We start from the raw sequence: 20,911 nt of genomic DNA, 5'->3' as shown, positions 1-20,911 counted from the left end.
ATACATGAAGAATACCTCAAATACATAAAGAATACCTCAAATACGTAACGAACACCTCAAATTCTTAAAGAATACCTCAAATACATGAAGATTACCTGCCATAATTGAACATATTTTAGTTGCTTTTAAAGAACCTAGCTAGGGATTGTAATGATGAACAGACATTGAAATGACAACTTAAGTTTGTATTAAAATTTAGAGCATTGTTTTAGCTGAATAGAGAAGATCAGCCAGCTAGCTCTTCAACGGCTTTTATTTTTGCTTGTCTATAGTTTGGTTCTTTACAATAAGTTGTGAGTTATAATGTTTTACACTAAATTTTATAACTTGTGTGCTTATGTTATGTCTACTACTGTTGTCACTTATGCTTTGTTGCTCTTTTATTGAGGATGGAGGGACTTCTGTGCTGCTTTTGTTGTTCTTTTCATTGAATTGTATAGCAATATGTAATTCTATAGAAGCGTAACTATATGTATAGGAGCATTTTTCAGGTTTCGGATCCTACTTTATTTCTCATTCATAACCTGTTACAGTTACAGTGTGTTGAACTAACTTTCTTTCTTTCTTTCTTTCTTTCTTTCTTTCTTTCTTTCTTTCTTTCTTTCTTTCTTTCTTCAGTATGACAGTCACATTGATGTGCATGATATGATTTTTATTGTCATAATATTTAATTTATTACTTAGTAAATTATGATAATAGATCAGATGATTACTTCCCTTGGATGACATTTAATTCTAAATTTAACATCTTGAATATTTGAATGTGCCTTAAAGGTGGAACGATTTGCTATTTGTGCAGCCATTGAGCGGCTACTGACATTTCCACCAAGTGGCCTCAAATCTATAAATTCCCAAAGGTTACTTATGGCTGCTTTAAAATGTATTATTAATGTATAATATATGTGAATCTATTATATGATGTCAGTAGTTAACAAAAATAGGAACATTATAAAACATGCTGGTCTGTACTGTAGTCGTACTGTACAGTATCTGTAGCCAGACTAACACTGCTAAATAAACACACTTGTCTTGGTGCCACTATATTGCAAATAAATAACGATAATTATGCAGAATGAACATAGTGGTTTTATTCTAATGATAACCACCATCACTCCAAACAAATGTTATAATAAATACTGGATCTCTTTCACACGATAAGCAACAGCACACTTGCAGTATAAACCTACTCTTAAAGTCCCAAGTAGGATTTTAATCTAAAGTGCAGTTTGAATGAGATGCTTATATTAAGGGACAAATATGAATGTAAGATGGCTTCAACTACTAAGCTGCAATAAAATTGGTGAAAAAAAAACATATTTAAATTGAAAAGCCAGCAAAAGAACCAATACTCAAAAAGCCCTTACTGGGACTTTAAGCAAAGGTTTTTTTCCAGTCACTTTTAATTTTCAATGCATATAACAGTTCCCCTTCTCAGCTGTGCATCTTGTAATATTTTCCCATACCAGTTAAAATGACACATATTATTTACATCATAAAAATCATCAGTCTGGAGTATCTCATATTCAAAGTAGAAATAATATACCTATTTTACATATTTTCCCTGGCAACAAGTAAGCTTAAATATGTCTTCATGATAATAACGCTAATACTGATAGTTTGAGAGAGAGAGAGTGATGAAAAGAATACATTTTCAATATCACTAATAGAACTGAAGGCAATATTTATTGTCTTTGTGCACTACATATTTAAGTATACAACAATGTGTGTTATAATGGAAATGTTTTGCAGTGTACATTGCTTGTGCAATAAATCTCCCTGTATAACACCCAGTTATGAAACTGTTTACTATTTCATTATAACGTTCAAATCTTATTATTATTATTTTTTTTAAAGATATATGTCTTAACCTAGCTTATTGCACACTAGTCACAAAATTCTCCTGTGATGTTCTCTCAAACCATGACACATAATCTGTGGATAATCTCTCTCGCTCTCTTTCTCTCTCTCGCTCTCTCTCTTTGTTTTCATCTCACTTTGTTTTGCAAATGTTAAGCAAATTTTCAGAAAATCAGCTAAAGAAAATGTGAATCAGTATTTTGTTTCCATTTATGCTTAAATTCAAAATTTGTAAAAATTCAGGTGGATGAAAACCCCTCTAACATGGCGAGGCGCTCATGCGCATGTGTGCGTGGTAATGAGGGGGTGGCACAGCAGGTGGTGGCATGGACAGGGGCAGGGGCTGGGACTCTGTGGGGTGGAGAGGGTGGTTGTGGCTGAAGTGTGAGGGTGACTGAAGCTGGAACACAGCTGCAGACTCTGGGCTGGAGGCAGCGGTGGCACTGGGGGCTGACACGCTGTGCTGAGCGATGAGTTTTGCTGGAGGCTGCTGGGACTGTGCTAGCTGAATGGACACGTCGCTGGAGAGCTCAGAGGCACTGCGAGCACGCTGGTGAGGTGGCCAAGCATCAGGCTGCAGGAATTGACCGCTGTAATCGCTGCTTTCAGACAGACGAGGGCGGTAGAGCGCTGGGTGAGGCCGATACATCTCCTCTTCAGTGTACCGCTTCATGAAGAGATACACAGACATCACACCAGCACCCTGAGAGAGAGAGAGAGAGAGAGAGAGAGAGAGAGAGAGAGAGAGAGAGAGAGAGAGAGAGAGAGAGAGAGAGAGAGAGAGAGATGAGGTGGGAGAAAGTGTATGAAATTGACATGAGTGAAACAGACTGTGTTTCAATACACATTTAATTTCATTTTGTACACAATTGTCATTGAAATATGTGTGAAAAGGGTGGCATAAAAGAAAAAATATAGCTCTCATTTGTCTCATTATTCCTTCAGTGGGTGAGTGATGGAGCTGTAATGCAATGTTTGAGACGGTGCAATGATTTAATGCTTTAGCAATTGCTGTCTTGAAAATAGCTCTTCAAATCAGTACGCTTTCTTTTGCTTGCTCTCTCAGACACACACACACACACACACACACACACACACACACACACGCACACAAATTGCTCCCTAAGCAACCGTGATATCATGGTAGTGAGGAGACCCTGCTGATTCAGGCAGAATAAATAGTTTTAGCCAGTACTACAATTTTGCTAAATCCTTACTCTAGCAGAACACATAGACAAAATGGCTGACTGACAGCTTCATGCCTCAAAATCAATCCCCTCCTTACCCCTTTCCTTTCCTTTCCTTTCCTTTCCTTTCCTTTCCTTTCCTTTCCTTTCCTTTCCTTTCCTTTCCTTTCCTTTCCTTTCCTTTCCTCATTTCAACCCTGTGGCCCTGCACTAGTGAAAAACAAGTGTTATTAAGATCTAATCAACCTTCATTTCCAAACAGATTTGGTCCTCAGGCTGAGCTCAATCTTACTGAAGTGATCACTGACTGCCTTCTCATACAGTATCTGCATTTATAATACACCAAGTAGGAACTGAAATTGCTTAAAATGCTGAACACTTGTGATCATTGCATTCACAGTATAAACTAAACAGCAGCAGCAGCGTACTGTACGCTGTGTTAGTTATTACTTCAGGTAAATGGGGAGCAAATTCACTAATCTCAACTTGTGTAGCTGAGACAATCAGTTTGACACAAATATATGTAATAAATAGATCATTTTTGAAATGTCAGACCTCTTTGAGGAGGAACGAGCTGGCAGCAAACGCAAAGGACCAGCCATAGTGATAGTTAAAGAAGTGCTCCGGTTCTCTAGGCCGGTTCATCACCTCATCGTTTATACTGGAGATATAGAGCACTAATCCCACCACCAGACTCAGACCTGAGAGAGAGAGAGAGAGAGAGAGAGAGAGAGAGAGAGAGAGAGAGAGAGAGAGAGAGAGAGAGAGAGAGAGAGAGAGAGAGAGATCATAAACAACAACAAAATCTCTAGATCATTGAGAGAAGACATGGCTTTAAGTGGAGGGTTTTTTTTTATTGATGTAACAAAAACAAACCACTGCCATGAGTCAAATAACAAAGAAACTTAAAATTTTAACTCTGGGGCTGATTTCTTTTTATTCCAGACTATAAAACCCTGTAATGGACTGTTGTGTCGTGTCATGTAATTACACTTAGATTTAATGTATGTTAGGATTAATTCTATTAATTTAAGTCCTTGTCATGTCCATTTCAAACCATCAGCAGTTATACAAGAATCATGGGAAATAAAATAGCAGGTGTACAATACATGAATAAAAAGATTACATTCTAAAGATTTTTTTCACTCAAAATGCCTTACATACTAAGGATTGCTTAGTACTTTCAAACACGTTCTGCATATGTGCGCACACACACACGCAAACACACACACACACACACACACAGACACCATGCCTCAGGCAGGACATCAGGACATGAACTCCATCTGGATGCATCACTTCACACAGGCACCCTGCTGCAATGTATGTCCTATATGAGAGCTGGACACACACACACACACACACACACACACACACACTCCTAAAGTTCAGTCATAGAATGTCCTGCTAATCTAACGCATCACATGCTCTTCCTTCTAACTGCAACTGACATGAAGGTTAAAAAAAGGTGGGATAATTTCTTTTCTTCCTGAACAGTGTGTCAGTGGAAGCTGGAAAGCTGAGGGAACAGATTGTGCCAAGATTAAAGAAGCTCTTTCTTGTTCAGATTCAAGGTTAAAGCTACGGTGATGTAAGCAGCACTGTGTTAACTGGAGTAAAGTTAGTTGGGTATATGAGCTCTTGTCAGGATTTGGATCCCAATACCAACAAATGTTTGGAAATTAAATCACTACACTACAACTTTTTCCAAGTTAATTAATAAACGTACAATATATATATATATATTTTTTTTTATTATGTTTTAAAAAGTTTGTCTTGCCTGAAAAGATCAGCATTTACTTTTTTCCATTTGTGACCTGTTATGTTTGCATAGATTATTTAATATTTTTATTTCTAAAGGGATATTTTATTTTTCTGAACAACTGCAGTGTTGTTTATTAGTAGAATTGAACTTTGTGGCATTTTTTAAACAATGGAACTCATTACTCTTGTTTTCCTATTAACTCATTTTCTCCTCTTTTTCCTTCACCATTTTCTCCTCTTTTTCCTTCAGCAGTTAACATTTCCTGCACAATCCCATCGCACAACAGCTGAAGACTGGCACATTCTGTCTGCGAGACACGTGAAGCAAGCCACGGTATGTTGCCAAACTGATGCTCATGATGCTTCAAACACCCAAAAATATAGAATTTATTCATTCATTCATCTTCTACCGCTTATCCGAACTACCTCGGGTCACGGGGAGCCTGTGCCTATCTCAGGCGTCATTGGGCATCAAGGCAGGATACACCCTGGACGGAGTGCCAACCCATCACAGGGCACACACACACACTCATTCACTCATTCACTCACACAATCACACATTACGGACAATTTTCCCAGAGATGCCAATCAACCTACTGTACCATGCATGTCTTTGGACCGGGGGAGGAAACCGGAGTACCCGGAGGAAACCCCCGAGGCACGGGGAGAACATGCAAACTCCACACACACAAGGCGGAGGCGGGAATCGAACCCCCAACCCTGGAGGTGTGAGGCGAACATGCTAACCACTAAGCCACCGTGTCCCCCAATATAGAATTTATTTTATATAAAACTAACATCATTTCCACGTAGATGAAGTGAGTTGTAATAGCACAAATTATTTTGTAGGACAATTTGTTTTCGACTCAAATTGAATTAAATGCAATACTGCAGTTATTTCTTCCTGTCAGTGGTTCAAACTATTAATTAGAAACTTGTTTCAGTTCAATTAAGCATAAGCAATAAAATCACATTTTGATGAGAAACTATTTTTATCTAAACTGTACGTAATCCATGTACGAATAGACAGAGCTAGGAAAAAGGAATAAAAACATTTAGTTTCGCTCACATTCCTGCTTCATTCTCTACCAGCTTAGCAGTGTTTCACAAGTGATCAAAGTGATCAAAGGTTCTGTTTTTCTTTGCACCAACACAGCTTATGAACAGCTTGATAATTACCCAAAATATGAACAAATATGCTGCCCAGAAATTAAACTTAAAAAAAAAAAAGGTAACAATAATGTGACGTGAAGATAAATGAATAATTACAAAGACCTTTAAAGAGGCTTAATGGTTTAAAATGACTCATCGTCTATTATACACCAGGTTAGAAATATTCAAGAAGATGCAGGTTAGTCAGTTTCACTAAACATTCAACAAGAAGCAATGAAAAAAATAATCTCTCTGTATCTCTTTTCTTAAAGCTGCACGCCTGTTCGTTCTGTTCCATCCAGCTCAGTTTTGTAGCGATACAATCAAAATATTATAAACAAATCCTCATATTTGATTTACCTTATATGCATTGTAAATCATTACACTACCCACACAACATGAGCTTTTAGAGATTAGAGAAGGCATCATTAGCAAAGTCATTAGTAATTCCAGCAGAGCCCAATGTGTGAGTGCCAGACAGTAATAAACAATAGCAGATGGAGCATCTTAATGATAAGACAAGGGCTTTAATATAGAACAAGACAACTCTAATCAAATGCAGATGGGATGGCCACACTCCTGAAAATATAGCATCGTATAGAAAGACCTCTATGCTTCAAACATTCATTCATTCATTCATTCATTCATTCATTCATTCATTCATTCAGTCATTAATGGTGCTTGCAAAGCAACATTCTTACTATACTGCATACTTTTTCGGACAAAACTTCGGCGCGTAACTTGTCCCGCAGCTTTTGTCCTAGACCCATGAATGAGGTGTAAAATCGACCGGCTCATTGAGGAGAGGTGTGCTATGACTTTTATAAGCGATCCGAGTACCGGTACTTCCGGTAACGGGTCTCAAAGTGGCCCTTTTTCCCATAGACTCCCATTATGGAGTCTATCCCATTAAACCTTTGGAGGTTTATAACTCGGCAAGCTTTTGAACTATCTACACCAAACTCGGCCAGCTCCTTTAGGGTGATACTCTGGCTTTCCGGTTGTGCCGCAGCCCCGCCCCCAAAATATGCAAAATCAAAAAACTTTTTACAACATGGACATGTGACACATCAAAACACTCAGAACAATGAGGGGAACTTCCTCATGCGTAATTTGATGAAGTCACGTGATGTCACGTGATTTCACGTGAAAAAAAAATTTGCACAACATGGACATGTGACATATCAAAACACTCAGCACAATGAGGGGAACTGCCTCATGTGTATTCTGGTCATGTCATGTGATGTCACATGATGTCACGTGAAAATCAATATTTAGCACAACATGGACATGTGACATACCAAAACACTCAGCACAATAAGGGGAACTTGCCACGTGCAAGCACCATTCACATTTTCTTCAGGAAATGTACGTTCTAGTTCTATTTGTGTTAGTAAACTGTAAGGTCCATTGTCTGGCTTTGTATGTTATTAGATTAAATTTTGGGCAATCATATATTTAAATGCAGGTATATACAGTAAAGAAATTTAAGTTGTCTCATAATGTAGTAAATTTCATCTGCCAGCTAACACAGTGATAAAGGATTTAAAGATATTTACAATAAGACATTCTTCACATTCTCAGTCCACATTGAAGGAAACCCTTCAATCTCTATCAGTTCTGTAATAATGTGTGTATAAGAAGCAAAATTGAATGAAATTAAATATGCAGGATTTACACAAAAGGGAAATTTTTCAGCATTATGACGACATGGCCAAGATGTTTGTGGACATCTGACCATCACAATCATACATTATATGTTATTCCACAAAAGTGAATCACACAATCGTCTGAAATGTCTTTGTATGCTGTACCAATATGTTCCAATATGTCAATGTCTCTATGCACTAAAAAGATTTGTCAAGGTTGGTGTAGAAGATTTTTAAAGGTCCTGCACAGAGCCTTAACCTCAATCCCACTGTACCACTTTTGGTTAAGCTGGAACTCTGACTATGTACCAGAACTCCTCAGTTCCTGACCCACTAAGTCCCAACAGCCACACTCCAAAATCTGGTGGAACGTCTTCCCAGACGATTAGTTATAACTGTAGTGGGGACTAAATCTGGAATGATGGAATGATCCGGAATCTGGAACAAGCACTTACAGGTGTGATATTCAGTTGTTCACAGGTTTTGGCGATGTAACGTGTGTCTGCTTGATACTTTTTCTTTTCAGTAATTAATTAGTAAATATTATGTAAATTTGTAAATGTTTTAAAAGGTCATTTGAAGCTATAATAAATGCTTTTTTCTGCATTATTTTTCTATAATAAACAGGATATAAAAGTTTACATACCTTCTTAAAATGGCAGTTTTTTTTGTGATGTAAAAACTGAAACCTGGGAAAAAAGTTACAATAACCTACTTGCGTAATTGTGCACAAACCCCAGTTCCAATGAAGTTGAGACATTGTTTAAAACATAAATACAAACAGACTACATTGCAAATCCTACATTTGAGTAAATACACCAGAAAGACAAGATATCCAAGTGATAAACTTTATTGTTTTTTCCAAATATTCACTCATTTTGAATTTAATGCCTGCGACACATTCCAAAACAGCTGGGACAGGGGTATTTTTACCACTGTGTTACATCACCTTTCTTTTTCCTGAATGGCTTTTGCTTTGAATGTTAGAGTTTTAACTTGCACCTATAGATGTTGTGACAAAATGATGTGTTAACTGACAATGGTTCTCCTGAGCCCAAGTGATAATATCCACACAATGAGGTCTGGTTATAATGCAGTGCCACCTGAGGGATAGAATGTCACGGACATTCAGTGTCGTAGAAATTACATTATTTATGTTTACATTAGGGGCACGGTGGCTTAGTGGTTAGCACGTTCGCCTCACACCTCCAGGGTCGGGGTTCGATTCCCGCCTCCACCTTGTGTGTGTGGAGTTTGCATGTTCTCCCCGTGCCTCGGGGGTTTCCTCCGGGTACTCCGGTTTCCTCCCCCGGTCCAAAGACATGCATGGTAGGTTGATTGGCATCTCTGGAAAATTGTCCCTAGTGTGTGATTGCGTGAGTGAATGAGTGTGTGTGTGCCCTGCGATGGGTTGGCACTCCGTCCAGGGTGTATCCTGCCTTGATGCCCGATGACGCCTGAGATAGGCACAGGCTCCCCGTGACCCGAGGTAGTTCGGATAAGCGGTAGAAGATGAATGAATGAATGTTTACATTATTAACTGTCTAGTGTCACCCTAATGAGGATGGGTTTCCCTTTTGAACCTGGTTATTCACAACCTGGTTTCTTCCTTATATTATCTCAGGGAGTTTTTCTTTGCCACCGTCACCTCAGGCTTGCATATTAGGGATAGATGTTAGAGATATATAGTATTTTAAATTTTAAATTAATATTATTAAATAAATTTTAAAATTAAAATATATGTATTCATTTATTTCTATCATTATTTTTATTCTTCTGTTCCTATACTTCTGTAAAGCTGCTTTGAGACAATGTGAATTGCCGAAAATAAATTGATTCAGATTGAACTGAAATCGAATTGTTGGTTTTACGGCCTTGCCGCCTACGTGCAAAGATTTCTCCAAATTCTCTGAAGATTTTTATGATATTACAGACTGTAGATGATGAAATACCTAAATTCCTTGCAATTGTATGTTGAGAAATTCTGTTCTTACACTGTTGGACTATTTGCTATTTGCTCATGCAGCCTCATCTTTGCTTGTGAATGGCTGAGCCTTTTGGGATGATCCTTTTATACCCAATCATGACACTCACCTGTTACCCCTGTCCCAGCTCTTTTGGAACATGTTTCAGGCATCTAATTCACAATGAGTGAATATTTGCAAAAAAAAAAAAACAAAAAAAAAAAAAACAACCATAAAGTTTATCAGTTTGGAAATGAAAGATCTTGTCTTTGTGGTGTATTCAATTCAATTTGGGTCAAAAATGATTTGCAAGTCAATGTATTTTGTTATTATTTACGTTTTACACAAAGTCCCAACTTCATTGGAACTGGGATTTCTAATACTTTTTTGAAGCGGCTTTATACCACTCAGTACGAGTCTATAATCCTCACCAGTCTATCTGTTACGTCCCAAAACAATAGACATTGGTGTCTTCTTGGCGACATAAACAATCATGAACGGTTCTAGTGCTAGAAAATCAAGTGAAAATGACAGAGGATCCTCCACAATTCTTTTGGTTTTACACATACGTATTTCCATTTTGTCTCAGTGAAGTGAAGCTTAGTGAGATCAGGTTAATTTTGTTGTGTTTTATTTGTTGTATGATATTGCATTTCAGTTTGCTCACATGTAATGAGTTTTATATTAGACTAAAAATTCAGCTTGCCTAAAAATACAGAATTATGTATAGATCATGATTACCTCACGTTTAACGCAGCATTAATTTCATTGTTTAAAAAAGTAACTTGCAAAATGTACAGCCTTAAATAATATATGTCCAATGTTTAAATTCAAGCTAGATGCAGTTTTGTTGACAATCATGCATAAAGTCGCTGATAAAACTGATGTAAACAGATGGCTACTGTTGACTGATAGTTGTGCATCCTGACACCAAATATGCCAAGCAGAAGAAAATGACACTAATATCTTGACTGTAAAAAACCTAATTTTATTTGCCACCGAGATGCTACAGCTACTAGTAAGAAGCTATGTCTCAAAACTAGGTTGACTTAAGGCAAAATAATAGTTTGTGGTTTGTACCTTAACCTTAAGAATTTTATAAATAAGGCTGGAGTCAGATGAGGGGACAAGTTGAGTGTCAAGTGTCATAAAATAATCTACAGCAGATGTTAAAGATAAATGAAACTGTGATTAATACCTGACAGGATGAAGAAGATTCCGGAAACAAATGCCAAGATGGTGCGCTGCGGGCGAATATGGCCCACGTTGCTAAGGATGAAGGCAGTGAACACAAAGAGCAAAGACACCATGGGGAAAGGAGTAGCTGTCCGCACCATTTCTAAGAAAGAACAAAACACGTCAGGTGTGTGTCTGAGATCGAGCAGGAAAATTCCAAATCTCTCTCCATTTACTCACTAAGAATATTTGCCGTGTTTTCTGTTGTGATCTCTATCTCTGGCTCGGTGAAATATTCAGAGGCCACGCATTTTCCTTTCTCTGAACCTGAAAGGGAGACAGAGAAGAAACAGATGAGTACGTGATGAAAAGGAGACAAAGAGAAGATCAGAGGACATGAAACCGGAAAGTATTGAAGCATTTTATACACAAGAACATACAAGAACAACCAATACACACATGTGTGTAATCCTGATTAACAAACAAGGTTGAGTTTGCATGTATAAAAACACATCAAAAAGGAGGTCAATGCAAAGAAATTTATTTGATGCTAAAATTCTATTTACCCAGTCAATAAAATATGATGAATAGTATATTAATATTACATTTATGGATGGAAATGGATTATTCCAGTAGGGGGGGAGGATGAAGGGTTGATAATTGGGTGGTGTAAGTTTCCCTGGGTTGTTAGCAGCTCATTAGGAACAGGTGAGATGTGGGGTGATATTTGGATGTGAACAGCCATCCCAAGTAAATGGCAGTGCTCATTAGTGAATGTGTTCTTTGTCAAAGGCTTCGTTTTAACGATGTGAGCTGCGGCACATTCATCTTATCTCTGTGACTGATGTGTTAGAATCATCTAGCTTCAGAGCATTTGCAGATTCACCTATGAGGTTTTCGGCAATACTGTTTCTGCTGTGTTCTTTTCCATCATCTATCTTTTTAGAGCATTAATATAGGGATAGATTGTGTATCTGATGTATGAATCTGACTCTCTGAAGGCATATGTGTTTCCTTTCAACTGTCATATTACGCTTTACAATGTTTAGTCCTGGTGATTGATTTACATGTTTACATTGTGGGTGCTGTGAGTTGTATTTTGATCTGATGTTTTTTTTCCCACATGGGCCTGTCTGTAAATTTGTGAGACTGGCCAATGCTGCAGGATACAACATGTACCTCTATAAAATCAGGGACTATTATATTACATCCTAAACCAGAAAATTAGATTTAGTTTTAAAATAGATTTAGATTTAGAATTAGATTAAGTTTACTGCCTTAATCCAGAAAAATCCAGTAAGTATTTCTTTCTAAAAGTGCATTTCCATTATTAATTGGTATCCACGCACTATGTGTAGGAGATGGTGTAGTTGAGTATGTCAGATTGGTGTTGTGATACCTTCCTAATCAGCCCCGATACGTCACATGTCTATTTCTACCACTTGCACCTGTGTCTTGTTTTTCTCTCATTAGCATCGACATTTAAGTTTCTAGATTTCAACACCTGACTTTCAAGCCTCTGTTGCACTGATGTATGTTCCACAATTACAGTTATTGTTTGAGCATACTGTAGTTATCCTGGTTAGGGTCTACAAATGACATGTGAGAAGGCTGGACCTACCATGGATGTGGTAGGTTTGTTTCAGTGCATATGGGCCCAGGGTGAACAGATCCAGAACAACCAGATGTAGCTTGACCAAAGCTTCCTCAGGAAATTTGTTTGGAGAGGGGGCTAATATACTTACTGGGGACATCTCCCAACCTTCCTGCCCCACTTCAGGCATCACTCTGCTTTCTTGCCCCACATCAGATTTCCCTCGCTCCTTGCCCCACATCAGATGTGGCTTTGCCTCCATGCACCATTAAGGACATTGCGCTGCCTTCTTGTCACATTTTGTCACATTCTTGTTCCACAGAGGATGTCGTCTGCCTGCTTGATCTGCTTTGGGTGTCCCCCTGCCTCTCTGCCATGACAGCTCATGGGTATCTCTCTGTCTCCCTGCTCCACCTCACGCCACTACGCAACCCAGTTCGATGTCAGGTGTCAATCATCACTCATCACATCAGTCCACCTTCTTGCTACTCTGAAATAGGCAGTCCTCCCTTTCACTAAAAGCAGTCCCCCCTTTCTTGCTGGCTTTGTGGTGGCTATCGCTCCACACCACTGTCTTGTGGAGCATGTCGTGTCTCCTTATGGCTACACTAAGGGTATTGCACTCAAAAACTTTGTCAGCCTAACACCATTTATCAAAGTTGACAATTTATCAGGGTTAAAACTGTCCAGGACTCCCCTGAACTTCCCAGCTGGTGCACCAATCTACTATCTGCAATATGTCCTGTTTCACCAAGTTTAGCACCTTATTATAAAGCTTTATTGTGGTGTTGTGTCTTTAATGGTTCACTTACTTAGTGAATATTTAGTATTCTCTGTTCTAGCTTTGTTTCTTGGTTTCACAGTTTTGGTTGCTTTCACAACTGACTGCACTTTGCTTTAATAAAGCTTTTTTTTATTATTAAAGTTTTGAGAAGATTTTTCATTTGCATTTTTTAGTATCTCAAAATTATAAAAAAAAGAATTTTTTATATATATTTTTTACTTCATTGCCATTATACTGGATGCAAATTAAGCACGTGTGAGAAACCTCTGCTTCTTATGAACTGCTTCTCATGGAATTTCTCAGAGCAGCTGAACACACTGGAGGGAAAGCACTAACTGACCTTTTCCACATACATCATACTCACAATTCTTTAGTTTTGCATTCATGGAGTGGAGACAGAGACCAATGCCTTTCCTCTCACCCAAAGTCAAACGTCTTCTTTTTTTTTTTTTACATTATCAGAAACACACCCACATTTGGTGCATGCAGTGTATCCCACAGTGTTCAGAAATGCATGCATAATTTTGCATTTTAATAATAAGAGTGTATGTGTGTACCTGCTATAAAGCACACCCTCCAGAGGCCGGAGTGCAGCGCCATCTTGACGTCTATGGTTTGGTTCTGCTGCAGCACGATGCCCTCCTCCATTAGCAGCCAATAATCGGTTGCCACGGCAACCCCAACCAACAGCAGTCCGCACGCCCCAAACACGGTGGAGAGCAGAGTGAGAGCCCTGCTGCTGCATGAGCTCATCTACACATGCACACACAAGCAGACGAATTAAGTACAAGGGAGTGATGTGATCGTAACCAAACCGAGAATAAAAATGGATTTAAGTTTTAAAGTTATAGACACTTGATATGGGTACAGGATATGCAGAATGAGCTTAGAGTTTCAAAACTCCCCTTTAGTGTTCTAAACACACATGTGTTCGCACACATCAGGGCAGAACACCTGAATTTAAAATGGCTGACTGGAAAATATCGACTCTTCATTATCCTGATTGATTAGATGTGGGCAGGTCTGCATTATTAGTGTTTTTTTCTCTCATGCTCCACTAAGCACCACGAACACTGGGGTTTTTCTTCAAGTGGATAATTTTATTGACAGTTAAATCTAAGGAAATAAAATCTGTCCAAACTTTAGAAGAAACTTCCGTTATAGGACATTTATAAAAGTTTACGCTCAAATCACTTATCACATGCGGTAAAATTTCCAAACCATACATACCATATATAAAACAAACAAACACACACACACACACACACACACACACACACACACACACACACACACACACACACATACAGAGCTTCTGTATGAGTCATAGTCATGCAGTGAGGTACAGAGTTCTGCTTCAAAGGGTAGTCACTATTTAGCAATTATATGCTCATACACACACACACAAACCACACACACACACACACACACAAACAGTAATCATTTACTGTACAGAGCATCATTTACTGTACAGAGCATCTTTCTCAGTGTATGTCAGTGATTATAAAAAGTGTTTAAAGCATGAACAATGCATTATGTGAATGAATGTAAGTAACCATGAACCAGTAGTCCAGCACAGCAGAATGCAACTGCAGTGAGACTAAACACAATAACGGCACTGTGAGCGTCTGTCTGTTCGTATTCTCTCAGACCTCTTCTCTGTCGCTGACCCCACATGCTGCTCTCACTCCCTCTCTCCAGCCAAACAGTTGATCAATGCTTAATTAATCACTGATGTGCCGTTTTCTGTCCCTGTTATACAGATGGCTTGAACCCAGAATTTTAATGATCGCTGTCATAAAGACATATGACTGCCGTGAGAACGACAAAGATATAAATGCCGTATTATATACTGGGATAAAGAGGCAGCAATTCTGTGTGTATGTGTTTCTGCATATATTTTTGTGTATGAATCTGCATATGAATGTTTTCAGACTGTTATCTCCTGTCTGTCTTCTAGAGCTGGTGACTCAGAGCAGCGCCCTGAGAGACAAGAACAACGTACCGCAGGGAGAGAGAGAGAGATAGATAGATAGAGAGAGAGAGAGAGAGAGAGAGAGAGAGAGAGAGAGAGAGAGAGAGAGAGAGAGAGAGAGAGAGAGCAGGAGAGCAAAGATATAGCAAAAGGAACAAAAAGCAAGAGAAAGGGAGGGGAAAGGAACAGAGAAAGATGGAGTGACAGCATGGATACAAAAAAAATAAAAAATAGAGACAGATGATGCAGATGCAGGCTACAGGCCATCTGCAGCGTTTGAGCTGATAATCCTCTGGTGTAAGAGCTACATCAAAGTCCAACTGAGGCCATCACATCCACCACAGCTATGATATATGAATATACATGACTAGATTGATTAGAGCATGCATATTAATTTAAAACAGGGAAAAAGTAAGGCATGGATAAAGTGGGATGATAAGAGTCAGAAAGAAGAGGGGGGAGTGTTGGGGGTTTGGAAGCCAAGACAGCCATCAGAGACTGCTACAGTGCTGCAGTTCTGCCTGGCTGCTAGAGGAAACCTGCTGGGTGAGTGTGGTGTGTGCCAAGCTCTGCATGGACAGAAGGTTTCAAAAAAGAAGGTTTAGATGTGAGGCCAACACTCTTTGTGTGTTTGGGCATGGCGGTGTGCTAAGAATATTTATATCCATTCACTGTAAATGTTTATCTCGTCCTGAAAGCTCCTCATTTTATTCTTCTTTGAGGGTAATAAAAACATACTGAAGTTGTTACTTGTGTCAATAATTAAGAAAGTAATTTAGAAAAGAAGGCAAGAAGTTAAAAAAAAAGAAAAATATCTATATTTAAAAATCTCACTCACTCACTTTATCCTGGTCATGGTGACATCTTACCCCAGGCCTTCCTGAGGACACTGGGCACAAGATGAAAATACACCCTAGATGGGATGCCAGAGCATCGCACGGCAGCATGCGCACACAGGTTTGCACTACGGGACAATTTTACTTACCCAAACGACCTCCTCATATGTTTGTTAAAAGGTGGGAGAAAACCTGACGACCTGCAGGAAACCCGTGTAGACATGTGAAGTACATGCCAAGAAACTCCACACATAAATGAGCTCAGGATCCATCCAGGGATCCTGGAGCTGTGAGATAACTTAATCTGAACCTGAACCACTGTGGCACACTTCCTTAAAAATGTTTTTAGTGTAACAACAAAAAAAGGAAACATCTTGAATTTACAGGGACCAAATCTGGTTACTGCTGACCACATATTTAGGTGGTGGATCAATCTGTGGTGAAACTGATATGCTAGTGTGTTTGGTTCTGGTTTAAAAGTATCATGCACAGTAACTTTGCTAGCCACTTTAATTGACACCCCTGTATAGCCAGAGAATATAGCTTGTGTTTTCTATGAGTGTCTGTCCTTCAGCCATAAATGGTTATCATTGATCAGAGCTGTGCTGGTAGTTAAATTTGTTTATAATGCACATTGTGGTGATCAACTGGCTACTCTGGCTATACTCTGGCATTCATTCATTCACTCACTCACTCTCACTCACTCATTTTCTACCGCTTATCCGAACTACCTCGGGTCACGGGGAGCCTATCTCAGGCCTATCTCACCCTTCGCAGGGCACACACACACACACTCATTCACTCACGCACTCACACACTACGGACAATTTTCCAGAGATGCCAATCAACCTACCATGCATATCTTTGGACCGGGGGAGGAAACCGGATTACCCGGAGGAAACCCCCGAGGCACGGGGAGAACATGCAAACTCCACACACACAAGGCGGAGGCGGGAATCGAACCCCCAACCCTGGAGGTGTGAGGCGAACGTGTTAACCACTAAGCCACCATGCCCCCGTTCATTCATTCATTCATTCATTCATTCATTCATTCATTATTGTATTCATTCACTTCCTGTTGGGGTCTATGAGCATAGCAGCAGGCTGAGATGTAACAATAACCCCAGTCCATTTTATTTCCACAAAGCACACAATTAGAATGTCTTATTATGCTATAAAATTAAGATTTCCCTTCATTGAAACTATCAGACCCAAAACTGGAACAGAAGATTTTGATTTGAGTGACTTGCACTAAGCTCTGACCTCAACCACACTGAATACACTAATTACATGCCATGTGTTCTTGATCAAAATCAACATCAACATTTTGTGGAATCCCTTCACAAAAAGGAGAGGGTGACATAACACGAATATCTCGATGTTCAATATGTACAAAGGAGTGTGATGGTCACATACTTTTGGTGTCCACATACTTTTGGCCATGTAATGTATCATTTTTAAGAGGGTCGTTGATCAGTCCAGGGGTTTCTGTCCAGCAGGTCACACCTGATAGTAGGAAGTTATCCTTATAAGCTGCTTAAACCACGTCAACTGTCAGTTTAGTAAATAATCTTACTACTGTTGGCAATTTGATGAGGAAAGATTTTAGTTGCAGTTTTTTTGCTGTTTAATTGGTATATTTTTGACACACTGATTATTAAGTAAACTGATTTTATATACAATTTATATATGTTAATTAAATACAAATTAGAAATATTTACAAGATTACATCAGAGCATAATTGCCTTTTTGATTTAGTCAGTAGGTTTTACGTGCACACACTCACGCGTGATGTGCTTCAGCGATGGATTCAAAATAGGGCAAAAACTCTGGTCAAAATAAGTAACAGGGCAGTTATGCTCACTGGCCGACTGAACTACTTATCGCTTCTTTCATTTGAAAGAGGCTCACAGAAATTTGGGGTTTTGAGGAAATCTCATTAATCAAGACAAATATCACCACATGCTAAAACAAGGCTGATTGCAGTACTCCAGTGGTGTGCTGTGCTGTACTGGGTTGTGTTTCCTGAAGGAAACTGATAAATTACTTATGGTTTAAGTGTAAAAATCCTTACACCATGGTTTAAACTTCAGTAAATCTAATTTAGTTCTTAGTCCATTCTGATTTCTCTAAAGATGCACTTATTTCTATGTTTTGGTTATGCTAATGGTCTGGGATTAAAACTGACTAAATGTCATTTTTGGCTGAACTGTTAAAGATCAGATGCTTAAAGAGGAATTTATTATATATATATATATATATATATATATATATATATATATATATATATATATATATATATATATTCTTTAGTCAGTGCTTGTGTATGAATAATATGTGAATAATAACACGGTATAAACTATACTGTGAAAGCTAATGACAAAAAAGATGCATGCTCTATGGTGATTCCTAGCACCAAGAAAATAACCTTTTGGCTCAGATGGACACTGCACAAGCCAGTTAAATGTCCTTACATGACAGTATAAAGAGGAAGTGTGAGAGAGAGAGAGAGAGAGAGAGAGAGAGAGAGAGAGAGAGAGAGAGAGAGAGAGTGTGTGTAAGGACAATAGGCACCCTACAGCTATTGTACGCTCCCCTCAGGCTGTGTGTACTGCTGCAGCGGGAGGCTATGCACTCATGTAGACAGCAGAATTTCTTATATTAATTTGAGTAAAAACAGTCTTTGGCCATGCAGGCATTTTGTAGGTCTGAATCAATCTTCATAGATAAAGGACAAAACAGGACGATCCAGAGTCTATACCAGTTAACATGTGATATGATTCACTTCACTCCAGATTGGACTAATAGTTATTCAATTATTTATATTTAGATTGGGTCACTATCGGTGTGTGGTTTTTGTGTATATTCTCCCCACTTCTGCTTGGTTTCCTCCAAGCCCTTTGGTTTCCTTCCACCTTCCAAAACATGAGAAGATGGATTGGCTTTGGTGTGAGTATGTGTGCATGGTGCCCTGTGATGGACTGGGATGACATCTATGATGTGGCACTTGGCACCAGATTGGCTGCAACCCCAAAACCAGGATGAAGTGCTTACTGAAAGTGAGTGAATTGTTCTGTAATTACAGAGAACGAACTGTATATCGTTACCACACTAAGAAATTTGTCAAGAAGTCTACACTCAGCAAAGGATTCTGATAGTCTAAGGGAATACATTGCAACAATAAAAAAAATGAACAATTATTAAGTGAATTTTCTCTTTAAACTAAACTTAGAGAGCACAACTACAAACTCAAGTCAAGTCAAGCCAGGAAGCCAGGTGTGACTTTCAAAAGCTTGAATGAAATGAAGCAGCGATGTCACATCAACTAACTTCTCAACTGATCACAAATCATGAGACTAACATGGGTGAAATTATCAGAGTAAAACAGGGACAGAGAATGAAGTGTGTGTGTGTGTGTGTGGGGGGGGGGGGGAGTGAGAGAGAAAGAAAGAAAGAAGAGAGAGAGAGAGAGAAAGATAGAGAAAGAAAGAGAGATAGAAAGAGAGAGAGAGAGAGAGAGAAAGAAAGAAAGAAAAAAATAAGAGAGAGAGAGAGAGAGAGACAGAGAGAGTGAGTGAGAGAGAGAGAGAGAGAGAGAGAGAGAGAGAGAGAGAGAGAGAGAGAGAGAGAGAGAGAGAGAGAGAGAGAGAGAGAGAGAGAGAGAGAGAGAGAGAGAGAGAGAGAGAGACTCGGGGATAAGGCTGAGGTATGGAAAGTCCTTGGCCTAAAAAAACGAGATCAGACCAATGCGCAAGTGCGCGCCTTCTCGGGAGCGCGCTTAGTTCAACTCAGCTGCTGACTCCCGTCTGCATTCTTTAGGGTAAGATATAAAGACAATAAAAGAACGTTACTCTTCATATCTTATCCTAATAATGAGCCCAGTGAACATTATTGAGCTCTGCAACACCAAATGCCAACGTTGTAGATCGCATAATAAAGAACGAATTTGATAAACGAAAAAAGAAAGAAAGAAAGAAAAAAAAAAGTCCATTATTAATCCCACCAGCAGTCACACAGGCATATAAACTATACACTACCATCTGATTATCTATCTGTCTGTACCTTTTAACACTAACCGGTATTCACCTTACGTCATAAGAATACAACATCTGTTCTAATATGCGTCAATTATATCAGTTAGAGACAGGTTTCTGTCCCCGGAATGGTTTTGTGATCCATACAGCACACTGTCCAGATCTTGTCCCTGTGGCATATGGATGGTTTCACTTACAAGCATGCGGCACAGTAGCTACTACTGTACAGTACTTACAGAGAGAGAGAGAGAGAGAGAGAGAGAGAGAGAGAGAGAGAGAGGGAGAGAGAGACGTTACAGCACTCGCGTTAAAATTCCTGCGAATTCTATTCTCATCTACACACAATACTCCAGATGTGCAGACGCTATGGCTTTCCAGCTGTAACATCTGCGTAAAGGGCGGAACTCCTAACATGCATCCTACAGTATATGATGTAGTAGAAGCGTGCATAAGATCACGACAAACCACACACACACACACACACACTCACACACACACACACACACACACACACACACACACACACACACACACACACACACACACACACACGGGTTAAGAGAATGAACGAACTCACCCTTTCCAAAGAGGCGAGAGGATCCTGCCAGCACAGCCGAGATCCTCACAGAAGAGATGTCCGGTTTTTAAAAAACCCTGCTCTCTCTCTCTCTCTCTCTCTCTCTCTCTCACTCTCACTCCCCTCGTATACGCATACGTATTTTCCCGCTCTTCTTTCTTTCTGCGCACTCTCTGCTCCCCATACAGAAGCGATGCAGTAAGGTAAGGTAACCGACCAGAGAACATCAAAAAGGTTTCTTCTACCATTAATTCATTCTTTTCTTTCTTTTTTTTTTAAATACCAACCACTTACTTATAAGATTGGGCTTTTAGAAGACTGCAGTGCACCTGTCCTGTCCACAGATCAATGCTTTTTTTCTCT

At 39.2% G+C, this 20,911-nt stretch overlaps 1 protein-coding gene across 1 annotated transcript; it reads right to left on the bottom strand.

Moving 5' to 3' along the window:
• Positions 1-1,152: 1,152 nt before the first annotated feature.
• Positions 1,153-20,624, bottom strand: cacng7b (calcium channel, voltage-dependent, gamma subunit 7b). Its single transcript, XM_060869308.1, has 6 exons — positions 20,549-20,624; positions 13,684-13,879; positions 10,989-11,075; positions 10,771-10,911; positions 3,599-3,744; positions 1,153-2,559 (listed from the first exon to the last, which is right to left on the bottom strand). Exons 2-6 carry the CDS (start codon positions 13,877-13,879, stop codon positions 2,116-2,118), a joined length of 1,014 nt encoding a protein of 337 aa, XP_060725291.1. The 5' UTR covers positions 20,549-20,624; the 3' UTR covers positions 1,153-2,115.
• Positions 20,625-20,911: the final 287 nt, after the last annotated feature.

The sequence above is a fragment of the Tachysurus vachellii genome, chromosome 5 (assembly GCF_030014155.1).
Source record: "Tachysurus vachellii isolate PV-2020 chromosome 5, HZAU_Pvac_v1, whole genome shotgun sequence".
Taxonomy (NCBI): Eukaryota; Metazoa; Chordata; class Actinopteri; order Siluriformes; family Bagridae; genus Tachysurus; species Tachysurus vachellii.
The sequence above is the reverse complement of the archived record's forward strand: the minus strand, read 5'-3'. Positions and strand labels throughout refer to the sequence as shown.